The sequence below is a fragment of the Aythya marila genome (assembly GCF_965140915.1).
Source record: "Aythya marila genome assembly, contig: HAP1_HAP1_SCAFFOLD_73, whole genome shotgun sequence".
NCBI lineage: Eukaryota > Metazoa > Chordata > Aves > Anseriformes > Anatidae > Aythya > Aythya marila.
The window spans coordinates 1-16,797 of NW_028137236.1; the positions used below are offsets into that span (position 1 = coordinate 1).

At 58.5% G+C, this 16,797-nt stretch overlaps 1 protein-coding gene across 2 annotated transcripts; it reads left to right on the forward strand.

Moving 5' to 3' along the window:
• Positions 1 to 150: 150 nt before the first annotated feature.
• ARHGAP35 (Rho GTPase activating protein 35) lies at positions 151 to 16,540 on the forward strand. 2 transcript variants are annotated; one of them, XM_082785385.1, is made up of 3 exons: positions 151 to 288; positions 8,187 to 12,070; positions 15,769 to 16,539. In XM_082785385.1, the coding sequence occupies exons 2-3, from the start codon at positions 8,375 to 8,377 to the stop codon at positions 16,015 to 16,017; spliced, it is 3,945 nt and encodes a 1,314-aa protein (XP_082641511.1). In that variant the 5' UTR covers positions 151 to 288; positions 8,187 to 8,374; the 3' UTR covers positions 16,018 to 16,539. The 2 variants fall into 2 exon arrangements, with proteins under 2 accessions (XP_082641511.1, XP_082641512.1); XM_082785386.1 differs by lacking the exon at positions 151 to 288 and having other exon boundaries at positions 8,312 to 12,070; positions 15,769 to 16,540.
• Positions 16,541 to 16,797: the final 257 nt, after the last annotated feature.

Here is a 16,797-nt window from a genome sequence, read left to right on the forward strand (position 1 = left end):
GGTGTGCGCAGGCCCCGCCCCCCCCGCCCCTCCCATCCCATTCCCCGCGCATGCGCCGCCGCCGCCGCGCGCCCCCGCGCGCGCGCCGCTGCCCGCCGCCCCCCCCCCGGCACTGAGGGAGGAGGAGGAGGAGGAGGAGGAGGAGGAGGAGGGGGGAGGGGGAGGAAGGCGCCGCCGCCGCCATTACAGGCCCAGCCCGCCCCGGCGGCCCCGTGGGGGGGGAGATGGCGCCGCCGCCGCCCGCCCCCAGCCCCCCCGGCACGGCCCCGCGCCGCCGCCGCCGCCACGGTAAGGAACGGGCAGCGCCCCCCCCCCCCCCTCACACGTTAACCCCCCCCTCATCACCGTTAACCCCCCCCCCCTCACCGTTAAACCCCCCCCCCCAACCGGGAAGGAACAATGGGGCCGGCCCCACCCCCGCCCAGCGCCTGGGGGAGGGGGCACCGGGACCCCCCCGCCCCGCCCCCCCCTCCCCCCCCCCAGCATCATCATCATCATTTGGGGGGGGGTCGCAGGGCGAGGCCGTTTTTGGGGGGGGGGGGGTGGGGGGGGGAACGGGGACCCCCCCCCCTCAATCACCCCTCTCCGTTAATGGGGGAGGGGGAAGGAGATTCCCCCCCCCCCCCCCGTGGCTTGGGGGGGGGCGATTTGGGGAGAGGAGACCCCCCCCTAAACGCCCCCTCCCCCCTTTAGGACCCCCTTTTAGGGCCCTCCCCTTTAAGATCCCCTTTAGGACCCCCCCCCCTTTAAGGACCCCCCCCTTTAGGACCCCCCCTTTAAGATCCCCTTTAAGCCCCCCCCTCCTTTAGGACCCCCTTTAAGGACCCCCTTTAGGACCCCCCCTTAAGGACCCCGCTTTTAGGACCCCCCCCTTTAACCCCCCTCCCCTTTAAGCCCCCCCCTTAAGGACCCCGCCCCTTTTAAGGTTCCTTTAAGCCCCCCCCATTTAACCCCCTCCTTATTAAGCCCCCCCCCCAAAAAAATCCCCCCCCATTCCCTTTAACACCTCCCCCAGCTGGGTGATGTCTGGGGGGGCAGCTTTAAACCCCCCCCCCCAATTATTTTTTTTGGGGGGGGGCTTCTCCCATCCTCCCCCCCCCCAGCAGCTGCCCTTTAGCTTAAGGGGACCCCCAAATCCTGGGGGGGGGGGGGGGGGGCACAGACAGAGGTGCCCCCCCCAGATGGGGGCTGTGGGGGGGGGGCAGCCCCCGTTGCCCCCCGGATTCGAGGCCCGGTATTTTGGGGAGGGGGCTCAAGGTCCCCAAAGACCCCCCCCATAAAAAAAAAAAGCCCCCAGAGCTCCGTGCCCCCCCCCTCACCCTTAAACCCCCCCCGGGGGCTCTGCGGCCTCCCTCCGGCCCATCCGGAGGCCTCCGGGAGGCTACTGGGAAGGTACTGGGAGGCTACTGGGGGGCTACTGGGAGGCTCCGTGCCGGGATCTCCCCCCCTGTTTTGCCCCCCCCCCCCCCGGCTCCGCTCTCCCTCCGCGAGGCCGCGGCCCCCCCTGGTGCCCCCCCCCACCCCAAGGCGGGACCCTCCCCCCCGCCACTCGTTTTCCTTTCATTTCCAGCGATTTTGGGTCCATTTCTGTTTTTTTTTTTTTTTTTTTTTTTTTTTTTTTCCCCCTCCGGCCTCTTTCCGAAACGGGGCTCGGGGGCACCGGGGGGGGGGCACCGGGTCCTGGGGGGGGCACCGAGGGGGGGTGGGGGGGGGCGAGTGCAGGTGCTGCGGGCTGTGTGCTTGGCCCTAAACCCTACAATTTGGCCCTAAAACCTGGCCCTAAACCCTAAAACCTGCCCCTAAACCCGAGCCCTAAACCCTAAAACCTGACCCTAAACCGGGACCGGAGCCTCCACCGGGAGCCCGGCCCCCTCAGGGCGACGTTTTCCTTTCGGGGGGGGGATTTTAAGACAACTAGAGGGGTTAAAATCCCTTTTTTTCTGTTTTTTACCCCATTTCGGGACGTCTCGTCCCCACCCGGGGGGCTCCTTCCCCTCACCCCCAGCCCCACACCGGGGTGGGGGGGGGCACCGGAAGGTCCTGGTGCTGCTTTTGGGTCCCGCGAGGTTTTTTGGTGCTGTCCCCTTATTTACATATTTATTGATTTTACCGTTTCCCCCCCGTTTTGCACCAAAACGCCCCGCTTCCCTCGGGGCTGCGAGCGGCTTTGACCGAAACTCGGCGTTTTGGCCCCAAATCGCCTTTCTTCCCCGCGCCCTCGGCGGCTCTGAGCTCCCGCAGGGCTCTCTGCTTTCCCACCTTAAAAAAATCATAAAAAAAAAAGGGATTTTCACCCAAATCCCTGTTCCTGGGTGAGGCTTTAGGATGGGGCCCGGGGTCTCCTGGCTGGGTCCTGGGTGTTTGGGATTTATCCTGGGTCAGGATTTATCCCATATATCCTGGATTGGGATTTGTCCCGGATTGGGATTTATCCCGGGTCAGGATTTATCCCATATATCCCGGATTGGGATATGTCCCGGGTCGGGATTTATCCCGGGTCAGGATTTATCCCAGGTCAGGATTTATCCCATATATCCCGGATTGGGATTTGTCCCAGATTGGGATTTATTCTGGATTGGGATTTATCCCAGGTCAGGATATTCTGGGTTGGGATTTATCCCGGGTCAGGATTTATCCCATATATCTTGGATTGGGATTTATCCCGGATTGGGATTTGTCCTGGATTGGGATTTATCCCGGGTCAGGATTTGTCCCTGCTCCACGCGGTGTTTTTGGGGGCTGATGGGGTGCCCGGGGTGCTCCACGGAACCCGGACCAGAAATTTGGGATTGCTCCGTGGGACAGGGACGAGAAATTTGGGATTGCTCCTCAGAACAGGGACCAGAAAATTGGGATTGCTCCATGGGACAAGGACCAGAAATTTGGGATTGCTCCACGGAAAGGGGACCACAAATTCGGGATTGCTCCGTGTAACGTGGATGAGAAATTTGGGATTGCTCCACGGAACAGGGACCAGAAATTTGGGACTGCTCCACCAAACGTGGACCAGAGATTTGGGATCGCTCTGTGGGATGTGGCCCAGAAAACGGGGATCGTTCTGCGTAACGTGGACCAGGAGTTTGGGATTGCTCCGCGGAACAAGGACCAGAAAATTGGGATCGCTCCCGTGTAACTTGGATCAGAAATTGGGGATCGCTCCACAGAAGATGGACCGGAGAATTTGGGATTGCTCCGTGGAACGGGGACCAGAATTGGGGGATTTCTCCGTGAAACCTGGACCAGAAATTGGGGATTTCTCCGTGTGCCCTGGACCAGAAGATTGGGATCACTTCGTGTAAGGTGGACCAGAAATTGGGGATTCCTCCCCCAAACACGGACACGAAATTGGGGATTTTTTCCTGAAAAGTGGACCAGAAATCGGGCATTCCTGCCCCAAACACGGACCCGAAATTGGCATCGCCAGCGGGCGACCCGTGGCCACGGGGCCGAGCTTTGTGCATCTGCCCACCCCGACGAAAATCACGAAAATCCTCCAGAAGAAGCAAGCAGAAGCCCCCAAAACCCGATGCAGGACCCGATCCACCCCGCTTGGCCCCGTTAATTACCCTCCGAGCTAATTGGAGCGGCCCGGGACGGGGACCCCGTGCCGAGGGCGCAAGGCAGAGCCGGGGAGGGCAAACTAAAAACCCTTAAAGCTCACTTTAGGGCTTTTCCCCCTCCCACAGGGGGGGCATTTTGGGGAAAGCTTTGGGGTCTGCAGAGCAAAACTCCCCCAAAACCCAGCCGTGACCCACGGGGTCGCCGCTGTCTCAGCCCCTTCGCCCATCCCCTCGCCGAAAACCCCGCTCCGGCGAGGTTCGACCGCAGCCCGGCGCTTTTATCATCATTATTATTAATTATTATTATTTATTTTTTTTTCCTACTCGGATTTTAACGACCCAGCTGGGGAGGTTTTGGGGGGGGGGGGAGAGAGTCCAGGCCGCCTGGCCCCCCGCCAGCTCTTCCACCATTTAAGCTGGGAGCTATTTCGCAGCCCTCAGATAAGGCGGCGGGGCCGGCCTAACCCCCGAAATGCCTGAGATAAGCGAGCCTCGGCCCCGGGACACCCGGCACACGGGGACCTCCCGCGGCCCTAAAGCCCCTAAAGCCCCCCAGGATGGGTTTTGGGGGCTCCCCAGGGGCTCTGGGGGGGGTTGGAGAGGCTCCGAGCACGGTGCCCGAGCCCTGGTGAGGATCCCGATGGGTTGAGGATCCCGGGGCTGGGGTTGTTGGCTTTTGGGGCCATCGTTTTCCCTCTTGGGGCCATCGTTTTCCCTCTTGGGGTCATCATTTGGCCGTCGTTTTTCCTCTTGGGGTCATCATTTGGCCGTCGTTTTCCCTCTTGGGGTCGTCATTTGGCCATCGTTTTCCCTCTTGGGGTCATCGTTTTCCCTCTTGGGGTCGTCGTTTTCCCTCTCGGAGTCATTGTTTCCCTCTTGGGGTTGTCATTTTTCCTTTTGGGATCATCATTTTCCTTTTTTTTTTTTTTTATCAAAAATGAAATCAGCTCTCCCTCCGCTGAGCCGTGAACCTGCTGCGGGACGGGGCTGATCCCCCTGGGGAACGTGACGTGGTCCCGGTGCGCCTCGGCTGCTTATATTTAAAATATCTACCCCAAACCCTTCATTTTTTGTGTTTTTTCCATAAAATGATCCCTCCAGCGGGCACACGCACGGGACGGGCGGTTCCGTGCCCCGCTCCCTCGGCAGCTCCGTGCTCGGGCACGTGGGTGGCAGGAGCTCAGTGTCCTTGAGCCGTTTTTGCCCTTTTTTCCCCCAATTTCCCAGCGGGATCGCCGCTCCTGCCGATATTCCAGCCCTGTCACCTCTCCTTGCTGGGGACCAGGCGCCTGTTCGTGTCCTGGGAGAGCCCAAAACACAAAAACTCGCAGCTCGTGTTGGAAAAACAAACAAAAAGCAGCACCAAAACCCCAAATTCAGGGTGCCTGGAGCTTCTCCCACGGCGGGCGAGGCGAGGGAGGCCGGTTCCCAGCTTTCAGGTGTTTGAGGCTGGAAAACACCTTTTATTTTTCCTTTTTTTTTTTTTTTTTCCTTTTGGGTCTGCTGCCAACATTTGGAAAAAAAAAAAAAAAACCACCCCCACACACCCCCCAAAAAACCTCGGTGGGGGATCCGTGAGCCGTGCTGGATTTTTTTTTTTAATTTTTTTTTTTTTTTTTTCCTCCTTCCTCGTCCTCCCGCGTCACCTCTCCGCCCGGGCTGCTCTGCGGGGAGGGTATTCCAGCGTAAATGAGTAACTCCTGACTCAGGCTTTTAGGGCAGAAAACGAAAGCGAGCTCCTGCGGCCCTCGGGGGGGGGACACCGGAGGAGGGAGCAGCGCCCAGCGGGGACCCCAAGACGCCGCGCCGTAAGGATGGGGAAGGGTCCGGGGGGTGGCCGAGGAGCCCTTGCGGGGCTCCAGGACCCGAGGCTGGGGGGTTTTTAGGGGCGAGCTGTCCCCCCGTCCTGCCTCCGGGGCGATCCGTCCGTCTGCTTCCCCGCCGCGGGCAGAAAACCCGGCGGCGACCCCGCTCCCCGAACCTCAATCCCCCGTTTTTAGCCCCAAAACGGTTTGGAGCCGATCGGCAGGGGGAGGGCGAGCGCCGCTTCCTGCTCTCACCCAGCCCGCCGTGATTTACGTTTATTATGATGCTGCTGATGATTTTTCTCCCCGTTTTCTGCGTCTGATCGGCACGATTTGGGGGGGCGAGGAACCCCGACGGCGCCCGGTTTGGGCGTCTGCCCGGCGGGGGCCCTTTTGGCGAGGGAAACCGAGCGGGACGAAGGCGGCGACGGCGCTGGAGGAGGTGCCCGGCGAGCTGCCCGAGCTGCTCTTGCCTTTTGCTCCCTGAGCCCGTTCGTGGAAACGCTTTTGCAACCGGCTGCCGAGCCCTGCCCACACCAGGAGCTCAACGGCACGGTGACATCGGGGAGGGGGGGGACGGGACACAGCCGAGGACCCTCCCTCTCCGCGTATATCGGGGATCTGGAGCGCGGAACCCACCGGATCCCTCCCGGAACCGATCCTCAGCTTCGCCGTTGGTGGCTATTTTGCCAAAAAAAAAAAAAAAAAAAAGTCATCGGGAGGGCAGCGGGTTGGGGAGGGGGGTGTTTTCGCGCCCCCCCCCCCCCTGCCTTCGAGCAGCCCATCTGCTGCGGCAGATTAAAGCGTTTCAGCCCCAGATGCTCTCGGGGCTCCGATGGCTCTGCCCAGAGATGCCGCTGACCCATTTCGGGCACCCGCTGTGCCCGTGGCACGGGGAGAAAAGTGAGGAGAGAGAGGAAACCCACGCTGGTTCTTGGGTTAACGTGGGAAACGGGGCGGTCCCTGCGTCAGCCTGCCTTCTCGGGGTCATTTTTAAAGGTTTTGGTGGTTTTTAAGAGAGTTTGGTGACCCCTTGGCAGGATTACGCCCAGAGGGGCGTCGGGTTGGACAGCGCGCCTCGAGGAACAATCCTAAATCTCAACCCCCCCCACCTCTAGGTTTCGTCGTCCCTCTGCTGAACCTTCCCATCCAGGAAGGCCTTTCATTTTGGGGCAAATCACAGATTAATTGTTAATCAGAGAGCTTCCAGCTCGGGGCTCTCCGGCAGCTCCCCACGGATGAACGGCGCCGCTGGGAACCCCTGGGCACGGGGAAAGACGAAAGGCTCCCCGAGCTGCTCCTCGCCCCGTCCTGCTTTCGGAGGGGGGGGGGGGGGAAGTGAAAGGGGACCGCCGCCGCCGTTGTCACCGCTGTGGTTTCCTTTTGGCAAAGTCTTTCCGCAGCTTTCGCTTCACCGTCGGCACCCCTCGGCTGCCCGCAGCCCGACCGCTTCCGCACATCGCAGCCGCAGAGGCCGACGTGATTCCCACACCCCAACCAAAACCCTAAAATTGCCTCGGTTTCTCCACAAAACTCGGCGCTTTGGGACCCTGTGGAGCACGGGGTGGGGGCTCCTGTACCCCGGAGAGGATGGAGGAGAGCAGCAGCACCCCAAAACGGCGCCGTGGGGCCGGGCACCCCCCCCCTGCACCCGATTCCCCGTGCCCCGTCCCCAAACGGGGGAAAAACGGCGAGGCTTGAGGAAAATCGGGGTGCTCCCCCAGGAGCTGCGGGGAGGCCGCGCGAGCCCCGGCCAGCCTCCCAGGGAGTAGCTGCATTCCTTCAAATTCAGCGATGAGTAATTATTCAAAAATAATTAAGGGTTTGACAGCTGCTCGGCAGCATAGTTTACATTGCACCGGTGCTGCGGTTGTTCCGCCCTTTTGCCCGCCGGAGGCTCGCCCCGAGGAGCGCCACGCGCTGCGGATGAGTGGTGCTCCTGCAGGAAGCATCGTGCTCGGGGGGGAGCCGGAAAGGGCGGCAGCACCGAGGGCAGGATCCTAAACCCCCCAAATCCCCACGTTTTGCCCCGATTCCTCCCCTTTTCCCCCTCCTCGCAGCCTCCGGAACCGCGCGGGCCGGTGGCTCTGCCGCCGGGGGCGACCTCGCCGAGGGGTTCGGCGAAGGGCTCGGGCGTTGGGGTAGGTTTTTGGGAGCGTGCAGCGGCGTTTCGGGTTTGCAGCAGCCTCTGCGTGTTGTGCAACCCAGCCCGAGGAGAAGAGAACTGGAAGAACTGCCTGGTCCGGCCACCCCAGCGGGCGCAGGAGAGCCCCGGCTCCCCGGCAGGGTGTCATCTGCATGCAGAGTTAATTCGCCTTTTCCCCGAGCTGCGAAACCCTTTCTGCTCTCGTATTGTAAAACAAACGAGGGCCAATTGCCGCGTTTTGAGGGCGCTAATTGGGATCCAGGGTGCCAATTGGGATCCAGGGTGCTAATTGGGATCCAGGGCGCCAATTGGGATCCAGGGCGCCGGTTGGGAGCGCTCCTTCCTCCGAGGAAGACGCCGCTGCCGCGGCTCCGAGCGCACCCGGGGCTCCTCCGTAGGGTTTTATCCGGATCCTTCTCCTTCTGCCTCTTCCTTTCTAAACCCCTCTGATCCTATTAGACCACGCCGCGGGTGAGAGAGGTAATCCCGCCGGTGGAAGTGGGATCAGATACTCAGCCGCTTGCTCGCCGTCGGAGAGCAAATCCAAACCTCTCGTTTCTCTCCTCGCGCTTCATTTTTGGGGCTCAAATCCCAAGAACGGGGTGGCGGGGGAAGGAACGGGGCACGGGTTGAGGAATGCTCGGCGCTGACGCTCCTCTCTCTCTTTTCTCCTAGGGGTGAACGTCGGCCGCCCGACGCCGGGGATCGGCGAGCACTGAGCCGCTGCCGGCGCGCGCGGTATGGGCACGAGGGATTTCCTCGCCCCGGCGCCCCGCCTGGCCTGAGAGCTGCCCCCGCCGAGCGCCGCAGCCGCGAACCCTAATCCTCTCGGAAGCGGTGGGCTGGGACAGGATGTGCGGACGATGATGATGGCAAGAAAGCAAGATGTTCGCATTCCCACCTATAACATTAGCGTGGTGGGGTTGTCGGGGACGGAGAAGGAGAAGGGGCAGTGCGGCATCGGGAAATCCTGCCTGTGCAACCGCTTCGTCCGGCCCAGCGCCGACGAGTTTCACCTGGACCACACCTCGGTCCTCAGCACCAGTGACTTTGGGGGAAGGGTCGTCAATAACGACCACTTCCTCTACTGGGGGGAGGTCGTGCGCTCCCTGGAGGACTGCGCCGAGTGTAAAATGCACGTGGTGGAGCAGACGGAGTTCATCGACGACCAGACCTTTCAGCCGCACCGCAGCACGGCCCTGCAGCCCTACATCAAGCGGGCTGCGGCGACCAAGCTGGCGTCGGCTGAAAAGCTCATGTACTTTTGCACTGATCAGCTCGGGCTGGAGCAGGACTTTGAACAAAAACAGATGCCGGACGGAAAGCTGCTGGTCGATGGCTTTCTTCTCTGCATTGACGTTAGCAGGGGTATGAACAGGAACTTTGACGATCAGCTGAAATTCGTTTCCAACCTTTACAATCAGCTCGCGAAAACGAAAAAGCCCATCGTGGTGGTCCTGACGAAGTGCGACGAGGGCGTGGAGCGGTACATTAGGGATGCACACACTTTTGCCTTAAGCAAAAAGAACCTCCAGGTGGTGGAGACGTCGGCCCGATCCAACGTCAACATCGACCTGGCCTTCAACACCTTGGTGCAGCTCGTCGACAAAAGCCGGGGGAAGACAAAAATCATCCCCTACTTCGAGGCTTTGAAACAGCAGAGCCAGCAGATCGCCGCCGCCAAGGACAAGTACGAGTGGCTGGTGAGCCGCATCGTCAAGAACCACAACGAGACGTGGTCGAACGTCAGCCGCAAGATGCAGTCCTCGGCGGAGTACCAGGAGTACGTCTACCTGGAGGGAACGCAGAAAGCCAAGAAGCTCTTCCTGCAGCACGTCCACCGCCTCAAGCAGGAGCACATCGAGCGCAGGAGGAAGATTTATCTCGCCAAGCTCCCTCAGGCGTTCGATGCCCTCATCCCGGACCTGGACGAGATCGATCACCTGAGCTGCGTGAAGGTGGAGAAGCTCCTGGAGGCGAAGCCGGACTTCCTCAAGTGGTTCGTGGTCCTGGAGGAGACCCCCTGGGACGCCACGAGCCACATCGACAACATGGAGAACGAGCGCATCCCTTTCGACCTGATGGAGACCCAGCCCGCCGAGCAGCTCTACGAGGCTCACCTGGAGAAGCTGAGGAACGAGAGGAAAAGGGCGGAGATGAGGAGGGCTTTCAAGGAAAACCTGGAGACTTCCCCTTTCATCACGCCGGGGAAGCCCTGGGAGGAAGCCCGCAGCTTCATCATGAACGAGGATTTCTACATGTGGCTGGAGGAGTCCATCTACATGGATATCTACAGCAAGCACCAAAAACAGATCATCGAGAAGGCCAAGGAGGAGTTCCAGGAGCTGCTCCTGGAGTACTCGGAGCTCTTCTACGAGCTGGAGCTCGACGCCAAGCCCAGCAAGGAGAAGATGGGCGTCATCCAGGACGTGCTGGGAGAGGAGCAGCGCTTCAAAGCCTTGCAGAAGCTGCAGGCCGAGCGGGACGCCCTGATCCTCAAGCACATCCATTTCGTCTACCACCCGACGAAGGAGACGTGCCCGAGCTGCCCGGATTGCATCGACTCCAAGATCGAGCAGCTGGTCAGCTCCTGCTTCATCAGGCCCTCCGAGCGCAACCAGAAGAACTTGCTGTCGGACGCCAACATCGACAGGATCAACCTGGTGATCCTGGGCAAGGACGGGCTGGCGCGTGAGCTGGCCAACGAGATCCGGGCGCTGTGCACCAACGACGACAAGTACGTGATCGAGGGCAAGATGTACGAGCTGTCCCTGCGGCCGATCGAGGGCAACGTCCGGCTGCCCGTCAACGCCTTCCAGACGCCCACCTTCCAGCCCCACGGCTGCCTCTGCCTCTACAACTCCAAGGAGTCGCTCTCCTACGTCGTGGAGAGCATCGAGAAGAGCAGGGAGTCGACCATCGGCCGGAGGGAGAACCACTTGGCCCACCTCCCCCTCACCCTCATGCTGGTCAACAAGAGAGGGGACACGAGCGGCGAGACGCTGCACAGCCTGGTCCAGCAGGGCCAGCAGATCGCGAGCAAGCTGCAGTGCGTCTTCCTCGACCCCGCCTCGGCCGGCATCGCCTACGGCCGCAACATCAACGAGAAGCAGATCAGCCAGGTCCTGAAGGGGCTGCTGGACTCCAAGCGCAACCTCAACCTCGTCAGCTCCACCTCCAGCATCAAGGACCTGGCGGACGTGGACCTGCGCATCGTCATGTGCTTGATGTGCGGCGACCCCTTCGACGCCGACGACCTCCTGGCGCCCATCCTGCAGTCGCAGACCTACCGGCCCTCGCCGTGCGGCAGCAGCAGCTCCATCCTCCTCGAGCTGGCCGTGGGGCCGCACAGGCGGCGCCTGGAGCTCTCGCTGCTCTCCTACCACTCGTCCTTCAGCGTCAGGAAAAGCCGCCTCGTCCACGGCTACATCGTCTTCTACGCGGCCAAGCGCAAGGCGTCCTTGGCCATGCTCCGTGCCTTCCTGTGCGAGGTGCAGGACATCATCCCCGTGCAGCTCGTGGCCCTCACCGACGGCGCCGTCGACATCCTGGACAACGAGCTGAGCCGGGAGCAGCTGACGGAGGGCGAGGAGATCGCCCAGGAGATCGACGGCAAGTTCACCGCCATCCCCTGCAGCCAGCCCCAGCACAAGCTCGAGATCTTCCACTCCTTTTTCAAGGACGTGGTGGAGAAAAAAAACATCATCGAGGCCACCCACATGTACGACAACGTGGCCGAGGCCTGCAGCACGACGGAGGAGGTGTTCAACTCGCCGCGGGCGGGCTCGCCGCTCTGCAACTCCAACCTGCAGGACTCGGAGGAGGACATCGAGCCCCCGACCTACAGCCCCTTCAGGGAGGACACGGCCGTGCCCGCCCTGCCCAAAGACCACTCGAAGCTCTCCATGGAGCTGGAGGGGAACGACGGCTTGTCTTTCATCTCCGTCATGAGCACTTTTGAAAGCAAGCTGAACAACAAAGTACCTCCTCCGGTGAAACCAAAGCCCCCCGTGCATTTCGACATCACCAAGGGGGACCTCTCCTATTTGGAGCAGGGGCACCGGGACGGGCAGAGGAAGTCCGTGTCCTCCAGCAGCTGGCTGCCCGCGGACGGCTTCGACCCCTCCGACTACGCCGAGCCGATGGACGCCGTGGTCAAGCCGAGGAACGAGGAGGAGAACATCTACTCCGTGCCCCACGACAGCACGCAGGGCAAGATCATCACCATCCGCAACATCAACAAGGCCCAGTCCAACGGCAGCGGCAACGGCTCGGACAGCGAGATGGACACGAGCTCGCTGGAGCGGGGCCGCAAAGTCTCGGCCGTGAGCAAGCCCGTGCTGTATCGGACGCGCTGCACGAGGCTCGGCCGCTTTGCCAGCTACCGGACCAGCTTCAGCGTGGGCAGCGACGACGAGCTGGGGCCGATTCGGAAGAAGGAGGAAGATCAGAGCTCCCAAGGGTATAAGGGCGACAACGCCGTTATCCCCTACGAGTCGGCGGACGGGGAGGACCCCCGGCGGAGGAACATCCTGCGCAGCCTGAGGAGGACGACGAAGGTAAGGGGCGCGAGCGAGGACGGAAACCTCGGGAAGTCTCCGAGCTGAGGGCAGAAATCGCTTTTTTTTTTTCTGCTGGTTTTACTGGGAGGGAGCTCAGCTGCTGCTGGCGTGGGCTGCGGGAGTCCTAGAACCCTCGAATATCCCCAGGTGGAAGGGACGCACGCGGATCACCGAGCCCAGCTCCTGGCACCGCACAGCTCTACCCCAAAATTCAGAGCGTATAACTAAGAGCACAGCCCAGAGGCTTCCTAAACTCCGACAGGCTTGGTGCCGTGACTGTGGCTCTGGGGGAGCCTGTTGCGTTTAAAAAATAAATAAATAAATGCTGTTTGTCCTCTAAGAGAACAACGGCTGGATTTGGAAGCAGTTGGCTGAATTATCACAGCCGAAACTTGAAGGCGTTATCGTTGGAGTCAGTGAAGTCTGCAGTCCTTAACGTTTTTGGTTACTCCCAGTCGCTTCCGAGGGGGTTCTCCCCATGCTCATTACGGGTGTCCCCTCTGAGAAGTGACAATTAGCTGACAAGCTCCAAGGAGCTGCGCTCGGCTGGGCCAAAACGTGCCCGTGTCCGCCTTGTAGGGCGTAAAGTGGGGTCAGCGTTACCCGAGGGGCGTCGCGGGGCGAGCACCTGCAGCACCCCTGCAGATAAAAATAGAAGTAAAAATAAAAGTAAAAATAAAAGTAAAAATAACAAAAATAAAAATAAAAATAAAAATAAAAATAAAAAAAATAAAAATAAAAATAGGAGAGCAATTAAGAAGTGGTCACGGCAGGTAGAACTGGCGGTGGCGCGTGTCTGCCCTGCTCGGGGGTTCTTTGGTGACAGCATAACTCCAGCTCGAGGTGACATAATTCTGCTGCTGTCCGTAAGCCTTCCAGCTGAGGCTTTTTCTCCCTTTTTCAGACAGAAACCTCTCCGTCCTGGGGAGGGAAACCCGGTGCTGCTTGGCTTTCCGGCAGGAAAGCCGAAAATCTCCGTCCCGCCAGCGCTGCCAGCTGGGCTCCTCCGCTGGGGGCAGCCCGGGTGTAACCAGGCTTTGTGGATGGTTTTTACAGGGGGATTTCGAGGTTTTTTGAGGCTTTTTAAGCCGTTTTGGTCCTGGTGCTCGCCCCCTGGGTGAAGGTGACCCCGACACCATCGGCTGGAGCTGCCCTTTATGGGCTCTGTTGGCAGTGGGGTGGAAAACCACGAGGTTTATCTCCGCGGTTCCTTATCAGCCCCGGCGTGTTTGGCCAGCCCGACCCATGCGTTCCGTGACTCTGCAGAAAAACGGGGAATTTCGGGGGGAAACAGGAGGTGCAGCCCAAAACACGGGGACAGGAGCGACCCCGAGGGCGGCTTTTTGCTGGAAAAATGCCCATTTTCGGGTCCCAGCTGCCAACATCAGTTGAAAGTTGCGCATTTGAAGCTTTTCAGCCCAAACTCCCCCTTTTTAACTCCTGTTCCCATGAAGAAAATATTTTCATTGATGGCAGAGGCGAAACTGGAGGAGGAACCGAGCTAAATATCTCCTAAATATGCCCCAAATTTGGGTATTTTGGGAGTCCAGAGCTTCCGAAAAAGCAAAACCGTGCTCGGCCACCTGGACCCAGCAGAGGGAGCAGCGGGAGCTGCCAGCGGAGCCCGCTGCAAAAGCAATTAAGGAAATTAAAAGGCATTATTAATTTCCATTGGAAACGGAGGGCGAGCAGCTCTTAAATAGTCACCAAACAGGAAAAAGCAAAGCGGCTTCCAAAGGCACTGCCCTGCCTGGATTTGGGGATCCCCAAATGCCCCCCGAGCAGTAATTTGGGTTTTATTCGCCCCCGCCCCTGTTTTGGTGACTCTGAAAAATTCCTGTTTCTTGATTTTTGACTTGGTAGCGCCGGGGTCAGCCTGCACAGCACCATCCAGGGCAGGAGCAGAAATGCTTTTTTTTGGCAGCAAACGCTGAAATTTTGGCTAAACCAGACAAAATCTGTGAGGACCGAGAGCGGCGGTGGCAGAATTTAGCCCCGTACCCCTAACAAAGCGCTTCAAACCTCCCCAAAACCCCTCCGTTTCGCCACAAATACCCCGTGTAAGATTCTCCCACCACAAATTGCACCTAAATCCGCAGAATTTGGCCCAAAAGCCCAATTCAGGCGGATATTTGAGGTCCTTGGGCTTTCCAGCGCTTTCGTCCCTCTCCGTGGGGCTGGGGAGCGGATGCTGCAGCTGACAGCAGTTCCCCCCCAGTCTGTTGTGTTTTTTTGTTTTTTTTTTAATTTTCCTTCTTCCCTCGATGACTCACTTGATAATTAATTTAATCAGCGGGCAGATTTCCTCTTCCCTTTCCCCCCCTCTCCTTCGGGTCCGACGCGCCGCGGGATGCGCTGCGCACGCCGGGGCCACGGCGGCCTCAAGGCTTGAAAGGGTTGGCGACAATGAGGCCGTGCTCAGCATTTTCCCCAATTTACCAATTAATTTACCAATTAATTGGTAAATTCTCAGGGTTTGCTGGCATTTCCTTGTGGCCAGGCACCGGCACACTCCTCCAAACATAAAAATCCCTCGCTCCAGCCGTGTCCTGCAGGAAACCCAAACCCCTCAGGGTTTGGTGGCACCGGGGGTGCTTTCACCTACAGCTCGCCAGCAGGACAAAGTGCAAAAAAACGCCACGGAACAGACAAAATAGGAGATTTTTTTACTTTTTTAATCGCAAAACTAGGAGATCTTTTAATCACAAATGTGCACCTGATGGCCGTGATTTCTCCCCAGATCCCAGCCTTCATTTTTCACCCTAAAACACCGCGGCGCCGCCCTCCCCTGGCACCTGCAGTTCTGCAGGAATAAGTCCCCCAAAATGATCATTTTTTAATAAATCTCTTTCTAAGAAATCCTTCCCATTTTCTAGGCTGGAGTCTGCGTGGTGGCCGGTACTGCTGAGCTCGGGCTGAAACAGCACCGGGGTTTCTTTTGGGTCACAACGGCAGCATTTTGGGATCGGTCTGAGGATGCATTCCCTACGCCATCCCAGCACGTTGAACCAGCTTTCCATCCCCCTTTTTTTCCCCAATTTCTCCCTTTTTCTGGTGGTTCCTTTCTATGCCTTTCCCAGCAAATGCTCAAAAGGGGTTTTCTAGCAAAAAACCATGGCAAAACATGTATTTATAGGAAAAACAGCATTTATTTTCCACCAAAGACAAACCCCAGGAGGTGCAGCATTAGGTGTGGGCGAGCATCACTCCAAAAGATGAGATTTTCAGCAAAAATACACCTGGTTTCCCTTGAGGGGCAGCTCCGAGCTGATTTGGGGAGGAAAACCCCAAAACATCGCCGCGGTTGGACCTGGGCCTTAATTCCCTGAAAGCTGATGGCAAATTTTGGAAAGGTCCCTGCAGGTTTCTTCGTTTTCCCCAGGTGCCCTTTTCCCCTCCTGCCACCTGTTTTGGGGAAAAATGAGCTTAGTAACAGCAACCCACTCCAAGAAACATCGTTTTCATCATGTATTCCCTTGGATAGGTCCTAGCGAGGATTTGCCGTGATAATTAGCAGTAATTAATCGAAGGTGCGATCCTGACTAACTGCAGGACACTTTCTCTCTCCTCGTGGAGCTGCTCGGGGCTGTGGCAGCAGATTTCTCCTTTCTTGAGCCCAAATTTGCTGCTTGTGAATAAGCAGGAGGGGTTTTTTTTTGCTGTTGACCCTAACCCCGCTCCGCTTTCTCCTGCAGAAACCAAAGCCCAAGCCTCGGCCGTCCATCACGAAGGCGATGTGGGAAAGCAACTACTTCGGGGTGCCTCTGAGCAGCGTGGTGACCCCGGAGAAACCCATCCCCATCTTCATCGAGAGGTGCATCGAGTACATCGAGGCCACAGGTAGGAGCCTCCTGCGGGGCCTGCTGGGCTCTTGGCGGAAGGTTTTGTGCTCTGGAAACTCAGCAGCAGGCCGGTGGCCCTTGGAAAACTTCCTTCTGCCTTAAAACTCAGGGTTTTGGGGTTTTTTTTTTGGAGAGATTTTACCCTCGGGAAGCAGGACGGGTGGCACGTCGTTCTCCTGCGTGTAGCAGGTGACTTCAGAGCTTGAAATATTTTACATTTTCTACCTGTATTAAAAAAAAAATCACCCAATTAAACGTCGTGGATGAGGGGGCTTGTGCTCTTTTTTTTTTTTTTTTTTAGGATAAAACCAGAACCTTTGCCCCCTTTGGGCATTTTGGGGCATTTGGTTGGCTGCACACGATTTTTGGCAGTATTTGGTTGTTTTCAGAATTAAGGATTTTTCACAATCCCAGCAGAAAGAACTGGCTTTGGAACTGAAGCAACCTGGCAGCGCTGCTTTTAAGAAAAGCAAACACAACGCTCCCCAACACTGATTAAATGCTCCCGTTTTTTGTGGGTTTTTTTGTTTTTTTTTTGGGTATTTCCCACCTGACTCGTGGCAGAGCAGAAATGGGCATTTTTGTTTTTGACCCCGGACCTGCAAAACAGACTCAGCGCAGAGAAATGAAAGCGATTTATTGCATCTTGCTGACAGATCGGGGCGGTGAAAACTAAAATCAAACAAAAACCACCCTGCAGGAGGCGATGGGGTCGGCCAGGTGAGCCCGTGCTGGCTTTCCATTTCCAGCCCCTGCTTCCTTCAGTTTCTGATCCCTCCTAGCAGGACTCCTCCCGCTGCTTTCCCAGGGTTAGGAGTGAGATGAATGGGCCTGGTGTTTCCTCTTGTAGGCATGCATCACTTTAAAAACCCCTTTTTGACC

Excerpts from the sequence above, each read along its gene's own strand:
- ARHGAP35 (XM_082785385.1), top strand. The coding sequence starts at position 8,375 with ATGATGATGGCAAGAAAGCAAGATGTTCGCATTCCCACCTATAACATT. Across the intron at positions 12,071-15,768 it reads GCCTGAGGAGGACGACGAAG|AAACCAAAGCCCAAGCCTCG; the intron begins GTAAGGGGCGCG and ends TTTCTCCTGCAG.